This window comes from Daucus carota, chromosome 2 (genome assembly GCF_001625215.2).
Source record: "Daucus carota subsp. sativus chromosome 2, DH1 v3.0, whole genome shotgun sequence".
Classification (NCBI taxonomy): domain Eukaryota; kingdom Viridiplantae; phylum Streptophyta; class Magnoliopsida; order Apiales; family Apiaceae; genus Daucus; species Daucus carota.
Genome location: NC_030382.2, coordinates 43,957,843 through 43,981,298, shown reverse-complemented (window position 1 = coordinate 43,981,298; position 23,456 = coordinate 43,957,843). Strand labels below are relative to the sequence as shown.

General features: G+C 35.6%; 2 protein-coding genes across 2 annotated transcripts; one reads left to right on the top strand and one right to left on the bottom strand.

Annotated features, from left to right (window-relative positions):
- Nucleotides 1-3,994: 3,994 nt before the first annotated feature.
- On the top strand, nt 3,995-6,157 carry LOC108207615 (uncharacterized). The gene has a single exon (XM_064086903.1). The coding sequence runs from the start codon at nt 4,040-4,042 to the stop codon at nt 6,155-6,157; it is 2,118 nt and encodes a 705-aa protein (XP_063942973.1). The 5' UTR covers nt 3,995-4,039.
- A 4,396-nt stretch (nt 6,158-10,553) lies between these two features.
- On the bottom strand, nt 10,554-12,746 carry LOC108209244 (tubulin beta chain-like). The gene is made up of 3 exons (XM_017380047.2): nt 12,239-12,746; nt 11,882-12,151; nt 10,554-11,384 (listed from the first exon to the last, which is right to left on the bottom strand). The coding sequence occupies exons 1-3, from the start codon at nt 12,630-12,632 to the stop codon at nt 10,711-10,713; spliced, it is 1,338 nt and encodes a 445-aa protein (XP_017235536.1). The 5' UTR covers nt 12,633-12,746; the 3' UTR covers nt 10,554-10,710.
- Between the last annotated feature and the right edge of the window lie 10,710 nt (nt 12,747-23,456).

The window sequence follows — 23,456 nt, the reverse complement described above, 5'->3', positions numbered from 1 at the left end:
CACGTTTTCAATCTTATTTTCAAAAATATTACATTCTCCGATCTTATTTTCAAAAATACTACCTTCTCTAAAAAAATTTCAAAAATACTTTAGAGAATGACTTTATATATATATATATATATATATATATATATATATATATATATATATATATATATATATATATATATATATATATATATATATATATATATATATATATATATATCGAGTCCAAAAATGAGGTCGAAAATGACATTTGAAAACTGAAACTTGAAATCAGGATTTGTGGTTACATATATGGTTGCATATGAGGTTGTATTCAGTTGATTCTATTGTAATCTAATGGCCCCGCCAGGAGCACCATACATCAGTTGCAACTTACAGTTTTCAGTTGCATTTAGTTGCATATGAGGTTGCATGCAACTGAATACAACCATATGCAACCATATATATATCGACTCCAAAAATGAGGTCGAAAATGACATTTGAAAACTGAAACTTGAAATCAGGAATTGTGGTTGCATATATGGTTGCATATGCAACCATCGTATTTTTGAAAAATATTTTCAAAAAGATAGTATTTTTGAAAATATTTTAGAGAAGATAGTACTTTTGAAAATAAGATTGGAGAATGTAGTATTTTTGAAAAAAAGATTGAAAAAACAGTATACAAAATAATTCTCCAAAAATATAATATTTAATTTGAAAAAAGAATATATTTCTCATGTGTTAATGTATTCATTTATCGAAATTTAAATGCACTCTTGTAATTAACTTGTGAGGCCCGGTGGGTGGAAGCAAAGAGTGTTAGAATATTATGGGGTGTTTCGCTACTAACTTATTATAAAAAAAAACATTCTTATTTTTAAGAAAATTTATCTTTTTATAAACATTTTCAAATATAAATGTTAAAGGGGTGTTTCATATTCGTTATTTAACAAAAAATTAAGGATTTATTTCAAAAAATACAATTTTATATATTTTTTGCCACAACTAAGACTTATTTCTGAAGAATAATATTAGTCAAATGACCTCTCATATATATATATATATATATATATATATATATATATATATATATATATATATATATATATATAGGCATTTGATCAAATACAAACCAATCTTGAAATAAAAACTAAAAATCACTATTAAAACTCTTGTAATTACTAAAGACACTCTGCTGAAACTAATCCCCACACTTGGAATTAGTAAAACCCAGCACCCACCCACCCCATCCACCCAAATTAGCCTCCGACCAACAACCCCCTGCCACGTGCGATCCTCCACCATTATCCATCCATCTCTGACCTTGATTTCACCATCATCGTCACCAGCTCCACCCTTCATCTTCCCCATCATCAGATCACCTTTCTTTCCCCGCTATCACCAGATCTGTCCATTCTCCGTCATCACTTTCTCCATCTTTTCCTTCCCTCCCCCAATCTTTTTCGACGACCTCTCTCTTAATGTCTTGAATGATTAAAGCTCAGACATGGATTTTGGTGTTGTTAAAGCTTTGATATAGTTATGGAAATTAATGATTTCTGCTATACATATTAGTGATATTCGTTTTATAAATTAGTGATAACCGCTTTATAAATCAGTGATATTAGTTTGGAAAATAGTGATTTGTGCTGTTAAGCTTAGTGATTTTCATGTCTTCTCACATGACGGCATCTCAGATTATCTATTATGTTACTTCCCAAACATAGAATTAGACATCGAAGAAGATGAAGACCAGAGAGGATGAGTTTGTGTTAATTGATAATCATTTTGTATGTATATACTATGCGTAGTTTTGTATGTATATGCTGTGTATATCATTTTCCTATGAATTACAGAGAAGCGCTAAGCAACTGTAGTAAGAGAAGTGGGCTGGGCTAATCAGAAAAGTGGGTTGGTCCCAGGTTTTTAGTTTTTAGATTTAGGTGGTTTGTAGTTGAATATGACTCTCTCTCTCTCTCTATATATATATATATATATAAAACTATTTTCACATATTTAAAATATAAAAGAACCAATCAATTAGTTGTGTTTGACATCTATATTACATAATGATAAACATAATAAGATATAATTGGTTGGTATAGCATTAATTAGTAAAGTTTTCATTATAAATCAAATATTATTTATAATTAATTAATTATATGAACACTTTATTTTTAAAACGATTTCTTACACCAACGTCCATAAAAAATCAAACACTATTTATATTAATTTAATTAGTTAAACTGTTCTTAATCGTTATAAACATTCTATTAAACTCACCCTCCAACTCTGGAACTATTTCTTACCATAATTAATTTTGAGCATACAAATATATTTTTAATAATAAAATATATTCTTAAACATACAAATATCTTACCTTGATAGTTATAAACGCTCGCTACAATTCAAATTTCCACTATAAGACAATTGTGTTTGGGGTATTTATCACTCATACTATGTTTTAGCATAATAATTGCAGTAATACGGTCCTCCTGCGCTTGTTGCATACTTACGTCTTTTCTAAAAACAAATTGCATTTTTTTTAAGTTAAGTGGCTTTGTTTCTAACACACCGAGTTTAATAATGTATTGTCGAGTGATTTGCGTTATTAATGAATATCGACCTTTTCTGGCAAAAAAAAAAAACAAATTGCATATTTACGTTTTCTTTTAAAAGCAAATTGAAAACTTGCATAGTACACCTTTGCTCCGCCCTTCTCGCTTTATCTCGATCTGTATACTCTCTCTTCGATTTTTCTCTTTATATCTATCTCTCTCTCAAATTATAACCTATCTTTATATCTCTTCTGACTTTAGGTTTGGGTGTTGAATTAGATGTGTTGATGCTGACAGTCTCGATCGGAGGTCGCGAGTCTGGTGGCGTGGGGTTGAAACAGGATGTTGTTTGATGAAATTGTAATGAGGTAATCACTGGAGTTTATGGTGGTTACTTTTGTGATATTAGTATTAGCCTCACATGGCCTCATATTTTTCGATATTTGCAACCACTTCTAACTTAGTTTGCAATCAAATGTAATTTTCAACAGATTTCGACAACACTACATTTGTGGTTGGATATGTGGTTGCTAGCAGTTGCAGATATGGTTGCATATGCAACCACCGTATTTTTGTAAATATTTTTTAAATATAGTATTTTTATAATTTATTTTAAAAAGTGACAGTATTTTTGCAAAAATTCTTTTAAACTTGTTTATTTAAGAAAAAAAGCCCTTCTTTTTAATCTACTAATTTTATATATTTTTAAATATACAAATATTTATTTAAATAAAATAAGTTTCTGATATTTATTAATTAATTAGTTTAATTGTTCTTAACGACCGTAAAGTCCACTCTACATCACACTAAAATCTGTAAAAAAAATGATTTTTTACACAAACTAATTCTAATCAAATAAATATTTCTTTCAATAGATATAATTCTAAACATATGAATATTTCTTCTTATAAAATATAAATTTAATTTATTGAATAGTGATACTATAATGAGACAGCCATTGTTTACAATTAATCTTTTAATTAATAAGTTGAACCGTCTCCGACTCTTACCAACATTTCCTCCACCCACACTACAGCTCTAAAAGGAAATCTGACGTCAACTATTTCTAAACATGCATTTAGACGTGTATAATATACATACATACATATATATATGTGTGTGTGTATTAATTTTAATGTTAGCCCGTGCAGGTTAAAAACTAACAATATTGGCGAGTTATGCTTATTTTTGATGGATCACACTCTAAGTCTCCAATGAATGGTAGCACTGATTGGACATGTTTGTGACAAGTTGAATAAAATCTCCCCACAAACGCAACTAAACTAGTCCAAGGGATCTGAAATAATAAGAGACTAACCACCATTCTTTCTTTGGAAAATGCATTACAACCATAAACTACATGTATAGTGTACTAGCGCAATCTTCTCTTTTCCTTCCATTGCTTCAACTTCTTTTATAAAAGGAATTTCTCCCAGCGATCGGATCAATATTAGAATTACCTTCTTCTCATAATTTTTGTTTCAAAAACTAATTTAGGATTGAATTTTAATATGACAAGATTCATGAGATTAACATTTTGCCTACTTGTAGTATGTCTCGTAACGCAGCTGTACATCGCTGTGGCGACATTTGGTCCGGCCCCAAAAGTTACAACTGCCCATCTTATTAGATTGGGATGCGCCAAAACTCCTGCACCACCACTTTGTGCCGCCACTTTAAAGATGATAGCAAGCAATCCGTTTATGAATCCTTGTGATGTTACTACCTTTGCTGTTCAAGCAGCTATGAAAACAGCTAAGGCCACATTTGATATAATCAACATGTCATTAAATATGAAGTCTCAAATTATTGCGGATCCAGCTATAAAACAGAGTCTCACAACTTGTGCAAATGAATATAAGACAGCTATCGAAGTTATGACAAAAGCAACTACATGTTTGCAACAAAAAGTTAATACACCTCAAGTTCCCGATTTCCTTAACCAGGCGGTCGGTTGCGTAGCAAAATGTGATGGCAGTGGCATCAAAGTCACCAACAAGGTTTTACAAGTAGCTGCAAAAAATATTGATTGTTCCAAATTGATCCAAAATGCCTTGGGCATCTATCATTGTTTTTCTACTTTTATCATAAACCCTAGTCTTGACTATTCAAAAGAATTGGCCGGTAATGTGAGTGCAAGTATAAGCGGTGGTGGTTCATTTTCCGGTGGTATAGGTGGAGCACTTGGTGGTGGTGCCCATGGAGGCGGGAGTGCAAGCGGCGGTGCGGACGCATCAGCTAATGGAGGAGGTAGTTTAGACGGTAGTGCAGATGCATCAGCTAGCGGAGGTGGAAGTTTAGGCGGGGGTGCTGGTGCATCATCTAGTGGAGGAGGCAGTGCTAGTGGTGGTTTAAGTGGTGCTGGATCTATTCAAGGAGCTGGCGGCGCAAGTGGTGGTGCATCCGCTAGCGGAGGCGGCGGCGCAAGTGGTGGTGCATCCGCTAGCGGAGGCGGCGGCGCAAGTGGTGGTGGATCCTCTAGCGGAGGTGGTGGTGCAAGTGGTGGCGGAAGTGGTAGTGCAAGTGGTAGTATAAAAGGTGGTGCATCTGCCAGTGGAGGCGGTAGTGCAAGCGGTGGGGTAAAAGGTGATGCATCAATCAGCGGAGGCGGTAGTGCAAAAGGTGGCGCATCAGCTAGTGGGGGTGGTAGTGCAAAAGGTGACGCATCAGCAAGTGGGGGAGGTAGCGCAAGCGGTGATGCAAAAGGTGACGCATCAGTCGGTGGAGGAGGTAGCGCAAGCGGTGATGCAAAAGGTGACGCATCAGGCGGTGGAGGTGGTGGTGCCAAAGGTAGTGCATCAATTGGTGGGGGAGGTGGTGCAAAAGGTAGTGCATCGGCCGGTGGGGGCGGTGGAGCAAGTGGTGGCGCAAGCGGGGGAGCAAGTGGTAGCGCAAGTGGTGGCGCAAGTGGGGGAGCAAGTGGTGGCGCAAGCGGTGGGGCAAGCGGTGGGGCAAGCGGTGGGGCAAGCGGTGGGGCAAGCGGAAGCGTGAGTGGAAGCGGCGGGGCAAGTGGAGGTGCAGGCGGAAGCGGCGGCGCAAGCGGAGGTGCAGGCGGAAGCGGCGGCGCAAGCGGAGGTGCAGGCGGAAGCGGCGGCGCAAGCGGAGGTGCAGGCGGAAGCGGCAGCGCAAGCGGAGGTGCAGGCGGAAGCGTCGCGGCAAGCGGTGGTGCAAGTGGTGGGGCAAGCGGTGGTGCAAGTGGTGGGGCAAGCGGTGGTGCAAGTGGTGGCGGTAGCGGAGGTGCAAGTGGTGGTGCAAGCGGAGGTGCAAGCGGTGGGGCAAGCGGTGGGGCAAGCGGTGGGGCAAGCGGTGGGGCAAGCGGTGGTGCAAGCGGTGGCGGTAGTGGGGGTGCAAGCGGTGGTGCAAGTGGTGGTGGAAGCGGTGGTGCAAGTGGTAGCTGGGGTGCAAGCGGTGGTGCAAGTGGTAACTGGGGTGCAAAAGGTGGTGCAAGTGGTAGCGCAAGTGGTGGCGGTAACGGGGGTGCAAGCGGTGATGCATCTGCTAAAGGAGGTGGTGGCGGAAATTTATTTGGTTCTGGTTCTCTAAGAGGTTCTTTTGGTGGTAACTTTGGTGGCCAATTTTCGGGATCCGGATCCGGATCCGGATCTGTGCATGCCGCATCAAATCCTTAGGTTTGATGATCAAGCTGGTTGATTGGTGGCTAACTTGAATTTTTAATAATTCTATTAGGTTTATTTTGTATACATGAAATTTTATCAATTTTCTTATGTAAATAAACTACTAAATCGTTTGTAGAGGCTAGTGTATATGGTACCAATTTAGTTACTAAGAAGTCGCCTATCGAACCTTGTTACTATAAATCTTATTTTCAGTAAACTCTACATGTTTACTATTTAAACGTTTCTTGAAGAGACACCATTTATATGAATCTATGTGTCCAAGAAATTGACAAATATTTTTCTCTTTTGAAACTCATGAAAATATTTTGCTGATAATACAAAGGAATTCTATAAGAAAGTTGAGTTCATCATTATATTAGCAAAATAAAACATATATGAAATTTCCCCATATAAAATCGAGTATGAAAGCTTTTAATTTTAAGAGAACGATGAAACAGAGTTCGTACGCTTAGCATAACAATGTCTATAATACGGGCGTCGCATGTGTCCAAATTAAAAATTGATTAATTGCTACTATGATATCTCCTTAGAATAAGAAGTAGGAAAAAAATTTGCAAAAATTAAGAACATTTTATAAAATGTGTTTGAAATTTCTAGATTTTGTTTTAAGTGGGTGATGAGAAGCCCTTATGAAACTACACTAACATTAAACTCCTACCGCTATACTTATAGAATTCAATCTCTCCTATAATTTGACAAGATAAAATTATGGGAAACAATCATGTAGCACAATTGCTTCCTTCATTCTTTTTTTTGAAAAGTAAAAGAAACACAATCTATAAACATGATATGATGCGCTTGACAAGAAGATCAAAGCGCTTAATGCCAAACAAAACTAAATCAACAAATTGTAATCTGAAGTATCTCATATTGAAAAGGAAGCATCTTAATATATCATCTATTTTTCCAAGATAAAAGTTCATCGTTTGTACGTAATATTACTCCATTTATTGCAATACTAAAGGCTAATAACTTCTATTTCTCACTCTCATGTTCCTTCTTCTTTCCCATGTACAAATCTCTATATAACATACCTAAACAATCATATATATATATATATATATATATATATATATATATATATATATATATATATATATATATATATATATATATATATATATGCACACGGAAAGTCAAAAATGTTAACTTTTCACTACAAGAAAACTGTTAATAGACATCATAGGTCAGACATCGGTCAAATTTGCCACCGATGTTAAAAAATATTTTTAACATCACCGCTTCTAAAGGTGATGTCTTTAGCATTTTAAGACATCAAAGAAATTTGAACCGATGTCTAAAATATCATTAAAATTTTTCAAAACACGCAGCCATCCCTCTTTCACCCCCTTAGTCAAAAAAACCCCGCTTATTACCAAATATTCCCCGCTTTAGAACAAAATATGCTTCCCTCCTCCTCCTCTTTAGACACATTAACATAAAAATAAAATCTAAATTCTAAACTAATAACTAAAAACTAAAACATTTCTACAGACACAATCACTCTCTCCCGACCAGCTCTCATCTCTCTCTCGACCACTCTCTCGACCAGCTGCCTCTTTCATCTCTCCCGTACGTTGCGACCACCACTCAGCTCGCTCACCACCGCTCCACTCATCACTGCCGCTCCGCTCACCACCACTCATCACCTATCACCTCCGTTGGACTTGTTTAGTGATTTGCATTATATTATGAAATTTTTAAAATTTTAAAATATAATAATTTTGTATATTAATAAAATTGCTTGTAATTTAATAATCTGCATTTTTTAGAATTTATAAATGTAATTATCAAACACTCAATTGGTTTATAAAATAAAGTTATCCAAACACTTTTAATAACTTATAAGTCGAGTTCACTTATCACTTATAAGTTATAATCCTCTTTTTTACTTTGAATTAAAGTCACTTTTCTTAAGTTAAGTCAAAATCCCAAAGTACTTAATATCAAAGTTAATTATACTTCTAAATTATCAAAAAAACATTATATGTTCCTCTTTTTAATAATAATTTTAACATTTTTTTACATAATTGTTGATTTCACGTTAAAAATTATAATTATAATCATATCGAAGACTTTTAGTGAGTTTTTACATTTTAGCTAAGAGATATAATTATTATTAAAAATATTGACGATGACAAATATATTTTTTAAAATGTATATTGACGGTATCAAATATATTAGATTATATATCAATCATTTTAAAATATATATTGACGATGTCAAATATATTAGAACAGATATGATTATATTTTTTTTATAATCACCTCCCTTCTGCTGTTAATGTTTCTTAACGATTTCACGCAGTTCAAGCCCATGAGTCAAACCACTGCAAAATTAATAATTAGGCTTATAAACTAAGAGGAAAGTTCTATGGAGACCGCTGTTTCATCGGAGACCTCGGAGACCACTTATGTTCTGCAATCAAAACACTATAAAATACATTATTTTGTAAAATATGTTCTACAAATATCATGTATTCATTAAAATTGTTGAAGATCATCTCTATTTAATAAGTAGATAATGTATGTTCTGCAAGTTGAACAAATGTTCTGCAAACTAAACATATTTCATAGAACAAAACATTTTGTAATGTTCCACATGTAAATCTTATATGATATTCAAGATTTTAAATGAAATAATGATTTCGTAGAACATGATTTGTAAAACTATACGTTTTGCAATGGTTTTATGAAATATTTTACTTGCAGAACATATGTGGTCTTCAGGTCTCCAGAAAAAATGTGGTCTCCATTGAACTTAACTCTATAAACTAATACCCCCTCCTTCCCAATGAATTGTATACAGTTTCCGGGACGTCCCATCAATTGTATACGTTTCAAAAGTAGTAAATTTTTATAATATAAAACATCATTACACCAAATACTTTCTTCCACTATCTTCATTATATAATAATATAAACACTATTACACCCACTACTTTCCTCCACTATCTCAAATCTATTATTAAATATAAATAGGTCCCACCATTATACCCACTTTTCATCTAACTTTACTCATTTCTTACACAATTTTTTGGTCTCCGTGTCCCAACCATTTGTATACAAATGGCTGGGACGGGGGAGTATCAGTTAGCAGCATATACTCCCTTCGTAATGTTGTGGGACCCATTAATTTTTAAGAGCACTTGAGATTTGAGGGGCACGAGTAAAAAAATTACTCCAGGAGACTCTTAATGGTTGTTTAAATCACCAAGAGCCTCTTATTTTTCTCTCCTTTCCTCTCAAAGTTAAGATCCACCACATAACTCTTAACTTATTTTTGACAATAAAAAATTTCTTCCCTCCCATTCACCTCCACATTTCTCTCTCTTTTTGTTTTATAGTGGAGCCCAATATAAATAAAATATGGAATAGAGAAGAGATAAAGACAGTACTGTTGGAGCTTACCCTCTTAACTTTGTACTAAATTGCTAAGAATTACATTATTTATATCATGTTTAGGAGCCAACTAAGAGCAACTTCGATGTGCTCCTCAAACAAGCTCTTAAATCTAAATTTTAGGAAGATATGAAAAATTGGAGCTCCAACGGGCTCCTAGTAGCTTTTTAAAAATTTAAGAGTTTTCTCTCTCTCCTTTATTTTAAAGAGCATCTAGCTGCTCCCAACTTATATTTATTAAATAAAATAATCACTTTCTTTTATTTCTATTCACTTATCTCTAATTCCCCCTCCAACTTTTCTCTCAAATAATAATAAAATATGAGTAAAGAGTAAATATAAAGAGTGTGATTGTTGTCACGATATTCAATGTATTAACTTACTAGGAGTCGCATATTATATTATTTTTTAAAGAAGGAGTTAAGGGTATCATTGGAGATGCTCTAAGAGGCTCTTGGAGATGCTCTATTGTATAGAAAGAAGATAGTGAAGTAAAAGTAGTGTGAAAAGGGAAGAAAAGTGGAGAAGTGGTATGATTAATTGACTATTTTTTGTAAGTTTTGAAATATAAAGAATTGGATGGGACACCCCAAAAAGAAAGAAAAAGGTAAAAAAATGGTTGGGACTGAGTATCAGATTATTATTTTGTTTTCTTGAAGAACTCTCTTGTGACCATAGCGGATTAGCCGTTATATAGGTTCTGGAGTTGGTCAGCTGTGGCACATTAGACAGATGTACAGCCTTGAAAAATTAATGTAAATATTGCGTGTTCATGCAAATATAAAGGTAGGCACATGATAACATTTGCCGGTATATTACTTCCAAGCAGTGACGGATATAAACGCGGTGGCGGATCCAGGATTTGATAAAGGGGGCTTAATTGGAGTCTACAACAATGTTGTAGGCTGACTTAATTACATTGCATCCATCCTTTACGGCTTTACCAAGGCATATTATACTACTTATCACAGTTTTTTACTCAACATGAACAAAAAGAGAATTGACAATTTTATAAAATAATAACAATAACAATTTAAAAGCAAAATGGAAGAGGAACAGATGCTTCACTGAACATACAAAGAGAACAGCCATATTACAACACCATATAGGTGTTGTCTTATTTCCCACCTCAGATCCTTCAATCTCAATTCTCCATCCCCTCTTCGTCATAATCTTCGTCTTGATCTTCATTAGAGACAGCCTCTTGATACTGCTGATACTCCGAAACCAAGTCATTCATGTTACTTTCAGCCTCGGTAAATTCCATTTCATCCATTCCTTCTCCAGTATACCAATGCAAAAACGCCTTTCTCCTAAACATAACAGTGAACTGCTCCGAAACACGCCTAAACATCTCTTGAATCGACGTCGAATTCCCCATAAACGTGGAAGACATAGCCAACCCTGTTGGAGGAATGTCACAAACACTTGACTTCACATTGTTAGGAATCCACTCAACAAAGTATGAGGAGTTCTTGTTCTGTACATTGATCATTTGTTCATCAACTTCTTTGGTACTCATCTTGCCTCGAAACATAGCAGAAGCAGTGAGGTAACGTCCGTGACGAGGATCAGCAGCGCACATCATGTTTTTAGAGTCCCACATTTGTTGAGTGAGTTCAGGGATGGTGAGGGAGCGGTATTGTTGAGATCCACGGGAAGTTAGAGGCGCAAAACCAACCATGAAAAAGTGAAGACGAGGGAAAGGGATTAAATTTACAGCAAGTTTTCGGAGATCCGAGTTGAGTTGGCCGGGGAAACGGAGGCAGCATGTCACACCACTCATCGTTGTGGAGATCAAGTGGTTCAAATCACCAACTGCATTTACAATTTGTATCAGAGTCACATTAGCACTCTGTTTGACCAATATAAAACTATACAATTGATAGACAAACTCATAAGGAAATTTTAAGTTTTTCAGAGATAATTGAACTAAGAGGCCTTTTGGAAACTTACATTTCATTTCAAATGATGGATTTCAAATGACAGGATTTGAGTTGTTATTTCAAATTCTCAGATTTATACTAGTATTTGAATGTGTGGATTTTAGATGAAATCCAAATCCAAATTCTCAAACATGTTATTTGACGAAATCCAGAATTTCAAATCAAATCCAGTTTCCCAAACAGGCCATAAAAGTAATTCTTCCGGTCTTCATTTTTTATCCTTTTTTCCTAAACAAGTAATAGTACATAGCAGTGTTGTTAAGATATGAGTATGACTGGTCTACAACTAGCTCATAAATCATATTAATTTGTCCAAACAATATATTCATCTCACAAGCTAGTGAAATCATAAAAAGGGTGAGAACTTACAGCTGGGATTAGTGAGTTTGAGTGTCCGGAAACAGATATCATAGAGAGCTTCATTATCAAGCACCATACACTCATCAGCATTTTCAACCAGTTGGTGGACAGAGAGGGTGGCATTGTAAGGTTCCACCACAGTATCAGACACTTTGGGCGATGGAAAGACTGAAAATGTCAACATCATCCGATCCGGATACTCTTCCCTGATCTTTGATATCAATAGCGTTCCCATCCCCGATCCAGTACCTCCTCCCAATGAGTGACAGACTTGAAAACCTGCGCGTTACACATTCAACATTAGCTTGCATAATACAAAATTTAAAACAGTAGTAACATTTTGCGCGATGTATACTTAAGACTTACCCTGCAAGCAATCACAATTCTCTGCCTCTTTTCGGACAACATCAAGAACAGAATCAACAAGTTCAGCTCCTTCAGTGTAATGACCCTTGGCCCAGTTGTTTCCAGCACCATTTTGTCCGAAAATAAAGTTATCAGGCCTAAAAATGTTGCCATAAGGCCCTGTTCTCAAACTATCCATAGTTCCAGGCTCCAGATCCACCAGGACAGCTCTTGGCACATACCTCCCACCACTAGCCTCATTGTAGTACACATTGATCCTCTCCAGCTGAACATGAGAGTCTCCCTTGTAGTTTCCGGTGGCGTCGATGCCATGCTCTTCGCAGACTACTTCCCAGAATTTTCCTCCGATTTGGTTACCGCATTGGCCAGCTTGAATGTGAAGAATTTCTCTCATTTTTTATTGCAAATAAATGTTGATTTTTCTGCTTTGATGTACAGGGGAGGGAAGATGTGTTTTTCTAGTGTTTCTACGGGGATAGGATCTGAGTGTGACACTGATATTTGTTCTTCACTAAATAATACTATGGGAGAGAGATAAATTAATAATTCCATGTGGATTTGTTCATGGTGGGCCCATATCAAGCCCACTTGGAGTAGTGAGCTGAGCTGGACATCAAGGGAGACAGCAAGGTGCTTGATGACTAATTTGTACGCACCCGTCTTATAATTACCATGACACCCCTGCAACTGTATTTATTTTTTTAATTATTTCTTTATTAATCAAATCATGTGTGAATATATGGAGAATTATATAATTCTAGTCATTTTTATAACAATAAATTTTTATATATTTCAAAAATATATTTGGCATTTTATATTATAATATGAATTTTCGGTTGTAAATTTTGTATATAGTAGAGAATTTTCACATTCAGTGTCTTCTTATATATATACTCCTTATATATACCATCAAATTAAAAAAAAATATAGATATATGTCTAAAGCGGTGGGAAAATATAATAATAAATTGCAAAAATAAAAATAATTGTATAAAATAGAGTAGCGTCCATTTCAGTGTCTCGTCTCTGCAAGTATTAAGTCCCACTCGGCTTTCGTCCAGCTCAAGCTCCCTTGTTAGGTGCGAGGATCCAATGTCATCATCATTTTCCATTTATTATTATATGCAGGAATTATTATATCATAATGTCATTATTGATGTTATTGTTTGTTGTTGTAGAGCAATCAATTAATTTAAAGATGCGATCAAGATAAATTAATGAATAAGTTTTGTAATTGTGTTGTTACAAACAGTGTGGCCTCGTATATATTCGGTGATAATAGGAGGATTGCCTGCTTTTGAGTTTCGTCAATATAATAAGCGAAGATTAATAGTTAAACTGTCGGTGTGACGGTGTGTCCTGTAGAATTCAAAGTTATCATGTTCTTTTGTGCAACACTCTTCCCTGCACCAATAGACACATGATTATTGTACACTGGCCTAATCTTTTTGTTGAATTTTAAGCTTTCTTACATCTTGTTATCGAGAGAGAAGAGATAATATATGTTTAAACCCGATTTGCAATTCAAGTTCCGACTTGTGTGTGTTTTTAGCTGCAGTGTGCAGGTGTGGATGCCAATTGAGTAGTGGTTTTGTGTAATGATACGACATGTGTAACATGGTCACACAGAAGTATGGAACAAGCTGGCTGGCTCACATGGCTAATATTATTGAGTGGAATATGAAGATGCCATAAACTAAAATATCAACTATACTGCTTAAAGACAAAGACCACACCAGATGCCATCGCATTCTGTAGATTTGCTAATTTTATCTACACACACAAAACTATATTAATAGATGCTCGGATGATTAGGAGTTTTTACAAAACAGCACATTCTCAAGCAAATATGTTTGGGATTAATTACTGTTACAGTTTCACCAGATGATGCATGAAGGGTCAGTTGATAGGTGCATGATGAGTTAACTATACAGAATTACAGATGATCCCAGCTCACTTGCCGACAACTGTCGAACAAGATGAGTAATTGATTTGAATAATAATTTTATGTGAAATATTAATTTTATTTTTCCCCAGTAAATTGTGAAGGTAAATTTAATTGTAACCTGGCCTAGAGAATTATATAAACTTAAAGTAAATTGACACCCTGTCTTGGCAATTATCCAAAATTATTTTTAATGAGCCATGTTGGTGAGAGCATATCCAAAATACTCTTAAACTAGTTAAACTAGTTCTTAAATTAAAATATAAGGGGATAGAGAAAAAATCATTTCCTTCAATTCTTATATTAGACTCTACTACATAACAAATGTTTGAATCCAAAATATGAATAAAATATAATTTAAAAACAAATATAAAGAGTATTGTTGGAGTTGGCACTCTTAATTTTATATTAACTTACCAGGAATTTAATATTTTAAATTATATACAGGAGGCAACTAGAAGATGAAGATGATAAAGTGGCATTCCCGATTTCCATTTGAAGAATCAAAAAAATCATTCGTTAACAAATTAATATGGTGATTGACAAATTCAGACGTTGATGGAATAATTAAAATATTATATAATATATTTTACACATAAAATAGGATATATAAAAAAAATTATTATTTTCCTAATTTTTTAATAAAAAACTATGATTACATATGCACTATTTTCATATCTAATTTTTTTTTTTTTTTTTGAAGTAAATGTAATCTTCTCATTATAAAAGATCGTCAGCTAAAATGCTAAGCAGCTCAGGTGGGACAGAACCCCCTCTGAAGTTACAATCTGGATTAGAACTAGAAGAGCGAGCTAACCAATCAGCTGCTCTGTTCTCAGACCGTTTAACAAAAACAATATCAACATTGTTTGTGGAATTTAGAATCGACCTGCAATCATCAATAATAGTGCCGAAAGGCGAGTAGATCAATTCATTGTTTTGAATAGCCTTCACTACGACTTGACAATCTGATTCTACCGTGTAACTTACCTGCTGGTTTCCCCTTAATAGTCTCCTTCTTTCATCTTCTCCTTTGACCCAACTAAGAGCTTCCAATATGCTGATTGCTTCTGCCCAGTAGCTTCCCGGGTTCCCTTTCATGCACCGTCTACCAGCAGCCAAGATTTCGCCGGTGGAGTCTCTAACTAGCCAGCCTAATCCAACTCTGTCGGGGTTTGTAAATATGGAGGCATCACAGTTGATCTTAACACTATTCTCATGTGGTTTAGTCCAATGTTCAAGACTCCCGGCTGAATGTGCCAGGCCTGAAGGGTTGATCCCCATTCCTTGAACTCTCTCCCATTGTGTAAGATACGCGGTCGCGATGTGCACCACTATCCCTGCTCTGATTGACTTATCATTCCAAACTAGCTCATTTCTCGCTTTCCAAATCCCCCAGCAAACCATACTAATTAGCGCCGCTTTCTCACGATAATTCTCCAGAATATGTTCAAACCAGCAATTTAGCGTTAACATGCTGTGTTTACCAGATATTAGATATCGGTTAGATGGTGGTGGTTTTGCCGTTATAATATTTTTGACTAAAATTTTGGCACAATTCATGATTTTAGTTTTGTATAGTTGTTTTTAATTATTCAATTTTTTAATTGTCTGCATTTAATTTCTTTAACTATTTTGGTTGAAATAGTGGCAAATTGTATCGTGCAATGTTTTCTTAAATAGTGATTGACTCATTTGTTTAATATTTTAAATTTTGATATTAACCATTTATTTTTTGAAAACATTGATATTAACCTTTTAATAATTATTATATTAGAATTTCCTTTATCACATTATAGTTGATTCTTTTGTATAAATAGAAATTATATGAATTTTTTTGAAAATGTCTTGATTGTCATTTTATTAGTTAGTATGGTAATTGTGCCTTTATTGATGGCTAATATTGGGCCACAAGGTGCCAGAAACCCATTATCGATAAGCCTAAGGAGAGGCCTAAGATCAACCGCCGAACGCCGATCAAACAGACACGGTAAATGTGTGACTAAGGGCTATAAATAAAGACGAACTAATAGAGAAATGGGTTGGCTCCCAGAGATAAGAACATCCCCTTGTAATTGCAAATATAGATCTGAGTGATCTAAGTGTGAGTCTATGGCTCCCGCTTGAATCTAACAGCTAATTTTGGATCATTCATGAGTGGATTATTATTAATGACATATTTTTGACTTGTAATAGGCAATTGAACTAGTCAAAACAGGTTGAAAGCATGCCAGTATAAAGAATGAAATCGAGACAAGTAAAATGCAAATAAAAATATGCTACAATCCACAGAGGTGGATCCTAATAGGAGGAAAAGAGGTCAGCCGTCAGTCAACCCCCTTAAATTTTGTCCATAATTTATATATACTTATATAATGCATATATTTAATTCAACTTCTTTTTTTTTTTGCGGAGGCAAAAAATAAGTACTGTTGCATTAGTATTCTAAGTAAAATAATAGTAATGAAAATTAGTTTTGCAATAGTTTTATAAGTAAAATAGTGTGCTAGATTTGAGGAAAAAACATAACAGTATTAGTATGTTTTGTAAGTTGTGAGATTTAAGAAGAAGGGAAAGGGAGGGCTGATGAGCAAAAGGATATTGATGTTAAAGATATGTATAATCGAAATATTAATTATTAAATCTTTGCGGGGACCAAAAGACAATGATGCAAGGGCCAAAGAAAATGATTTTACGGAGGTGAAGCCTTAGCCAACATCGGAGGTGTTTCATTTCTTCAACAGAAATTGTTTAAGTGTGGTATATTCGTTGAGGTTTTCACCCTCAAACGTGATCATTTACGCATCGGGGTCCAAGACATTTACTTATGTGATGGCCATCATATCATATACACTATCATCACTTCACCTGATATTGTAAAGCTGATAAAACACTCTGTAGCAGTGGTTGGATTTGGGATTAGCAATAATTTTCACCGATTTTGGGAGCATTTAGAGACAATTGCAACACGTCATACTACCTCTCAGGAGCAAGGAGTCCGTCATGTGCTTGTGAACGGTATTGACCGGGAGTTTGTGCTGGATGTTTAGGTAATTGAGTGTTTTTTCTCACAATTTTAGAAGTGATTTTCAATATTACATCCATCTTAATGCACTAAACCGAGGGCTGTCAAAAAAATCCAAAAAAACCGATATTCGTATGAAAACTAGTCTTGTAATAGTTTTCAAAGTAACATAGGGTACTAGATTTGAGGACAAACATAACCCTACTAGTATATTATGCAACGGTAAAGAAATGTTATGAATGATAAATAATTACATAATCTGAATTTAAAATTTTCATTCTCTATGTGGGTAGTTTTGGAGATGTTGCAGTAAGATTTAAGAAGAAAGGGGGCTGATAAGCAAAAGAATATTGATGTTAAAGATATGTATAATCGATATATTAATTATTGAATCTTTGTGGGTCTTAGCCCTTCATTCTCAACAAAATTGTTGGAATGACCAAAAGAAAATGATGCAAGGGTCTTTAAACTTAAAGATTTTATTGAGGTGAAGCTTTAGCCAACATTTGAGATGTTTCATTTCTTCAACAAAAATTGTTTAGGTGCCGTACATTCGTTGAGGTTTTCACCATCAAACGTGATTATTTTTGAGAATGACAACAATTTTCACCCGTTTTGGGAGCGTTTGGAGACCGTTGCACCAGGTCGTAATATCTCTCAGGGGCAAGGAGTCCGTCATGTGCTTGTGACTAGCATTTACCAATTATGCCAAATCCTAGTTGATCATACGAGCTTCACGTCGCAGCTAACTGCTGTGTTTCACGTCGTCCTCGTCTTCTCTGTTCTCTCTCCACCGCAGCGACGGCGCCTTCTTACCCAGCGACTTTTGCGCTCGATTGGTGGATGTGTTTAGTGTGTGTTTGATCTTCTACTTTAAAAATTTTTTAAATTGTTTTTGGTTGCATGTACAAATAGATTTGTTTTGTTATGTTTTGAATTTCGATTGATTTTATTTATGATATAATTTTATATATTATACATGTATATTTGTTAGTGTGCAATAATTATAGATAGGAAGGAATTAAATTCTTCGGTTATACATCAAAAAGATTTAAATATTTGTGTAATTGCGATTTTATATTTAAATGCATACATATTAGGCGTTTAATTGATCGTATTCATGTTCTTGAAATGTGTGTTTGGTAAGTTTTTATGTGCTTTTATTCGACTTAATTGGCATATTAAATTTGTTGATTTATTAATTGTTAATGAGAATTTATTGTGTGTCATAATTGATGGTTTTATTACGTCTTGATTTTGTTCAAGGAAATTGTACCATTTTTTGGTGGCCATAATTGGTGGCATGTATTTTGGACCATTATGGGTTTGTATGATTATTGTCCTAGAAGAATTTTTACGAAAAATTTTGTTCTTGGATTAATAATTAGAATTTATTAATTCTTATACTTTGTGATGCTAAAATAACTCTTTGTTGATTAATTGGAATTTTAAAAATAAACTAAGGTTGATTGTGATATAAATATTATTTAATTTTTTAATAAAAAATTCTTAAAGAGAAGTATTAATTCTTTTCCTAACAATTTTTTTGTTTTGTGTGTCTAACCAAAGTTCTTGATTTGGTTAGACATTATAACTTTATATAATTGTGTCATATTTTTATACGTTCTAATATTCTTATTTTGAATAAGATGTTATATTATTATATTTTTGTCAGGAATTATGTCATAACTGGCTTTAATTTCCCCTAATATACTTTTTTTTCTTAATCTATCATTCTTATGTTTCTTTTTGTTTGCTTTGATTTTCAGGATCATAGAACGAGACCTAGCTTACGGGTTTTCTTATCAGATTTTAATGTCTTATTATCTAAACGTCCGGAGATTTTCTTGCGAATCTTTCGGTTAGATGATAAACTTTATCGGATGAAAGTAATTCTTGATGCGGCTATTGTATCTATGATACAACTCATTTATGAGTATGTAGATCCTGAAAAAAAAATGAGTAAAGATATGTAAAAGATGCGGAAAAAGTTCAAGATCTACATTAAAAATCGAAAAGAAGAATAAAACTAGATAATGGTAGAATTATAGAGCTGTCCTACTTATAGCCAATATGTTCTAACAACCTCTATTACAATTTTGTCATTTAGTACCAATTCGAATTTGAGTTGTATAATGTAAGAGATATGCAGGCATGATTAAGACATATTACCATCCACTAGCCAAGACTATTAATCCACATGACCTGAAATGGCTGGATGATTTTACGCAGTTTGCGATTGATCATTATAATAAAAGAGAGGTTAATTAGTTACTCCCCGAATCTTGATGATATAATTCATTGTTATATTGATGGAGAAAAATATTACTGGAGAAAAATATTACTGGAGTGATGTTGCGATAATGTATGCAGGGTACAAATTATTTGTTCAAGAAGGTGCTCAAGGTAATGACAGAGCGTAATAACTACTATATCACATTTCAAGCCTCCATGATGATAATGCTGAAACCTTCCGAGCAAAAGTCTTGGTGAAATCCTCGGGCTCGACTACTAAAAGGGACATAGTTAGGGAGGTTAAGAAGGTCGAGAAGATGAAGGTCAGGAAAATCGTTCATCATTTGATCCATATAAGACGTCAGTTTCTGGGTTAGCCGAGAAGTACGAGCATAATGTTGTAAATACTGATTATTATAGCAACATAGAGGCAGTTATATATCATATTAAACAAGCCAAGGCCAAGCAAGTTGAAACAAAACGTGAAGGTAAAATACATGCATGTCAGTGACTGTAAGACTAGAGGAAGGAAAGAAGTTGTACCAGTAGCCATAGCTTGAGGCAAGAACATGTACAACAAGAAAATCACAAGAACAGCTGAGTCGTCAGGCCTTATACGAAGACCTGATTGCTCTTGAAGAGATTATTGCCCCCACCTGCTGCACTGGGGATGCTTGCAACACCTCCTCCAGGATAAAACAGCTCAGAGCTTTGAATTACAGCACCTTCGAAGCTCAACCACGACTAGCTCCTCACTCGCCGGAAAAACCAACTACTGACTGACTTGTGTTTGGGAGAGAGAGCAGAGAGGAAGAAGAGAAGAGAATGTAGGGTGTGGTGTATGAAACTCAGCAGCTTAGTCCTCTATTTATACTAGAGGCTAAGTGTAACTGACCACCCCAAATTTAATATATGAATTTAAACTGCACATTTAAAATAAATCGTAACAGCTGATTTATTATAATGTAACAGCTGATATATATTAATCCACACATTAAACCATCCTTTTTATATATATATATATACTTTAATTTCTGAATATATATCATCAGTCAGTTACAAGTCCAGGTTCATTGTATCTGACTTAGCCCAATTATGCAATCCGACCCAGTCCAATTGAGCCCAACAGACACAACCCAGCCCAACTGATAAATAAATTCTAATTAAAATATTATATTAAATCGATACGAAATAAAATTCCCCGCCCAGGTCGCCTCGCGTACGCGAGACGCCGAGACATTCCCCCAAATCGCCCTTCGACCCGACCCGACCCGTGACGTGACGTGACGTGACGTGACGTGACGAGGCGAGGCGTGGCGTGGCGGGGCGGCGGCGGCGCGCGCGTGGGCTCGTGAGAACACCACGCACCATAACACACCTTAGTAGTTATGCACTACCCATGTGTGTTATACTATATAAAGCCAACACCCCTTTTATTTCTTTCTATGTGGGACAAACACATTCTCAAAACAAGCTTTTCCAAGCTACTAACTTCAACTTCATTTCTCTTATGGATTTCATTAAGAAAATTCTTAAACCCATACATGAAAGTTTAAGTCCCGATATCTAGAACCAACTTCCAATCATTAAATTATGGAATTAACAACAAGAACATAATAAAATTATGAACTTAATAACTCCATTTTCTAACAATCCCCCACAAATCCATACAGAAATGCGTTTCAGGTTTCTCATCATGACTTGTTTTTCAGAGTCGGTACCCTTCCGGGTTTGAACCCTCCTAAGTTCTCTACTTCAATGGCTACCGGATTCAGATGGAATATTGCACCTTGAATCTTAATCCGTTGGGTGTAACCACTTTCCATAGACAACAACAAATCAACGGCTATGGAGCCAATCTACGGCTTTGAGACATTAATGGTCATGTCTCGATCCTGTTCGTCGAATGCTTCAAGGAATAACCCTTTCCTCTAATTGCGACCACACAATTACATTCGCTTAGCTGGGCATCTCCAGAGATATACTGCTAATATCTCGTCTAACGACTTGATCCCATTCAGAGTTGTAACACTCTTACTTTCTTAGCAGTCACAGTACCTTCTAGGTTTACAGGGGATAGACTCAGATACATGAGTATCATCTATGTAGCAAAGGTACTACCAATTCACCCTTACAGCTTGTTTTTACCACATTGAATACACTTCGAGGGATCTCCTCTCATGTGTATTGGGTTCCCACTGTTGATGAATTATGATGGGTTGACAGTCCCATCCCCAACCTTGACTTAAGGACTACTGCAGGTTCCAGTCCTTTAGTCAAAGGATCAGCTATATTATTCTGAGTTCCTATGAACTCTATAGCTATAATCCTGTCAGACACTAACCCCCTTATAGACTTAAGTCTAACTTGGATGTGTCTCTTTGTTTTAGCATTATGCTTTTTACTGCTAATCTTGTCAATAGTTGTTCGACTATCACAATGAATAGCAATCGCAGGAAGCGGTCTGCTTACTACAGGTAACGTGGACATAAGCCCATGTAGCCATTCAGCCTCCGTCCCAGTGGCATCAAGTGCACACAGCTCAGCCTCAAATGTCGACCGAGTCACAATAGTCTGTCTAGTCGACTTCCAGGATACTGCTCCACCCGCAAGGGTAAACACATATCCAGTCACTCCATTGGAACCAGACTTCTTAGCTATCCAACTTGCATCACTGTACCCTTCAAGTACACCAGGAAACCTCCTGTAGTGTAAACTAAGGTACATTGTGCCTTTCAGATATCTAAGTACTCTATCAAGAGCATCCCAATGAGTTCTGTTTGGACAGCTTGTATATCTAGCCAACTTAGACACAGAATATGAGATATCTGGTCTAGTACAGTTAGCAAGATACTGCAAGCTCCCAATAATCTGAGAATACCTTAACTGAGACACAGGAACTCCAGAAGTATTCTTGACAAGGGCAACTTTAGAATCATAGGGTGTACTAGCGATTCTACACTGTGAATAACCATATTTCTCAAGTATAGATTTCTCTATATAATGAGATTGAGTCAAGGTTATTCCTTCAGTTGACTGAATCAGTTTGATTCCAAGAATCACACTAGCCTCCCCCATATCCTTCATTTCAAAGTGCCTTTTTAAGAATGCTTTTGTCTCGTTAATAATCTCAATATTGGTTCCAAACAATAAGATGTCATCCACATATAGGCATAAGATGACATACTCACTGCCTTTAACTTTGATGTAGACACACTTATCGCTTTCATTAACTTTAAAACTGAATGGCAATACAGTATCATCAAACTTTTTATGCCAATCCCTAGGAGCTTGTTTCAAGCCATAGATGGACTTAATTAACTTACATACTTTCCTTTCATTTCCAGATGCAACAAATCCCTCAGGCTAATCCATATAAATCTCCTCTTCAAGATCACCATGAAGAAAAGCCGTCTTTACATCCATCTGATGGATGATAAGACCATGGACCGAAGCCAATGCTATAAGCATACGGATTGTTACCATCCTAGCAACCGGAGAGTATGTGTCAAAGTAATCAATTCCTTCTTTTTGCTTAAACCCCTTTGCCACCAGTCTAGCTTTGTACTTATCTATTGAGCCGTCAGGTCAACTTCCTCTTGAAGACCCACTTGCACCCAATAGTAGAGCACCCAGGAGGGAGATCAACCAACTCCCATGTTCCATTAGAAACAATAGAGTCAATTTCACTCTTTACAGCACCCTTCCAATGCCTAGACTCCGAAGAGTCCATAGCCTGTCGGAAAGTTAAAGGTTCGTCCTCGACATTGTAAGTGATAAAATCACTTCCAAAATCCTTAACTACCTTTGCACGCTTACTGCTCCTTGGTTCCTCTACTTCATTAGGAGTAGAGCTACTACCAGGTTCCGCCCCCACATTTGTCATCTTTTCCACATAATCGGGAATAGAACTTGATGTGTGAGTAGGATCATTGGTCTCTTGAGGTATACCAGTCTTCATAGGGTAGACATCCTCAAAGAATGTAGCATCACGAAATTCAACTATCGTATTAA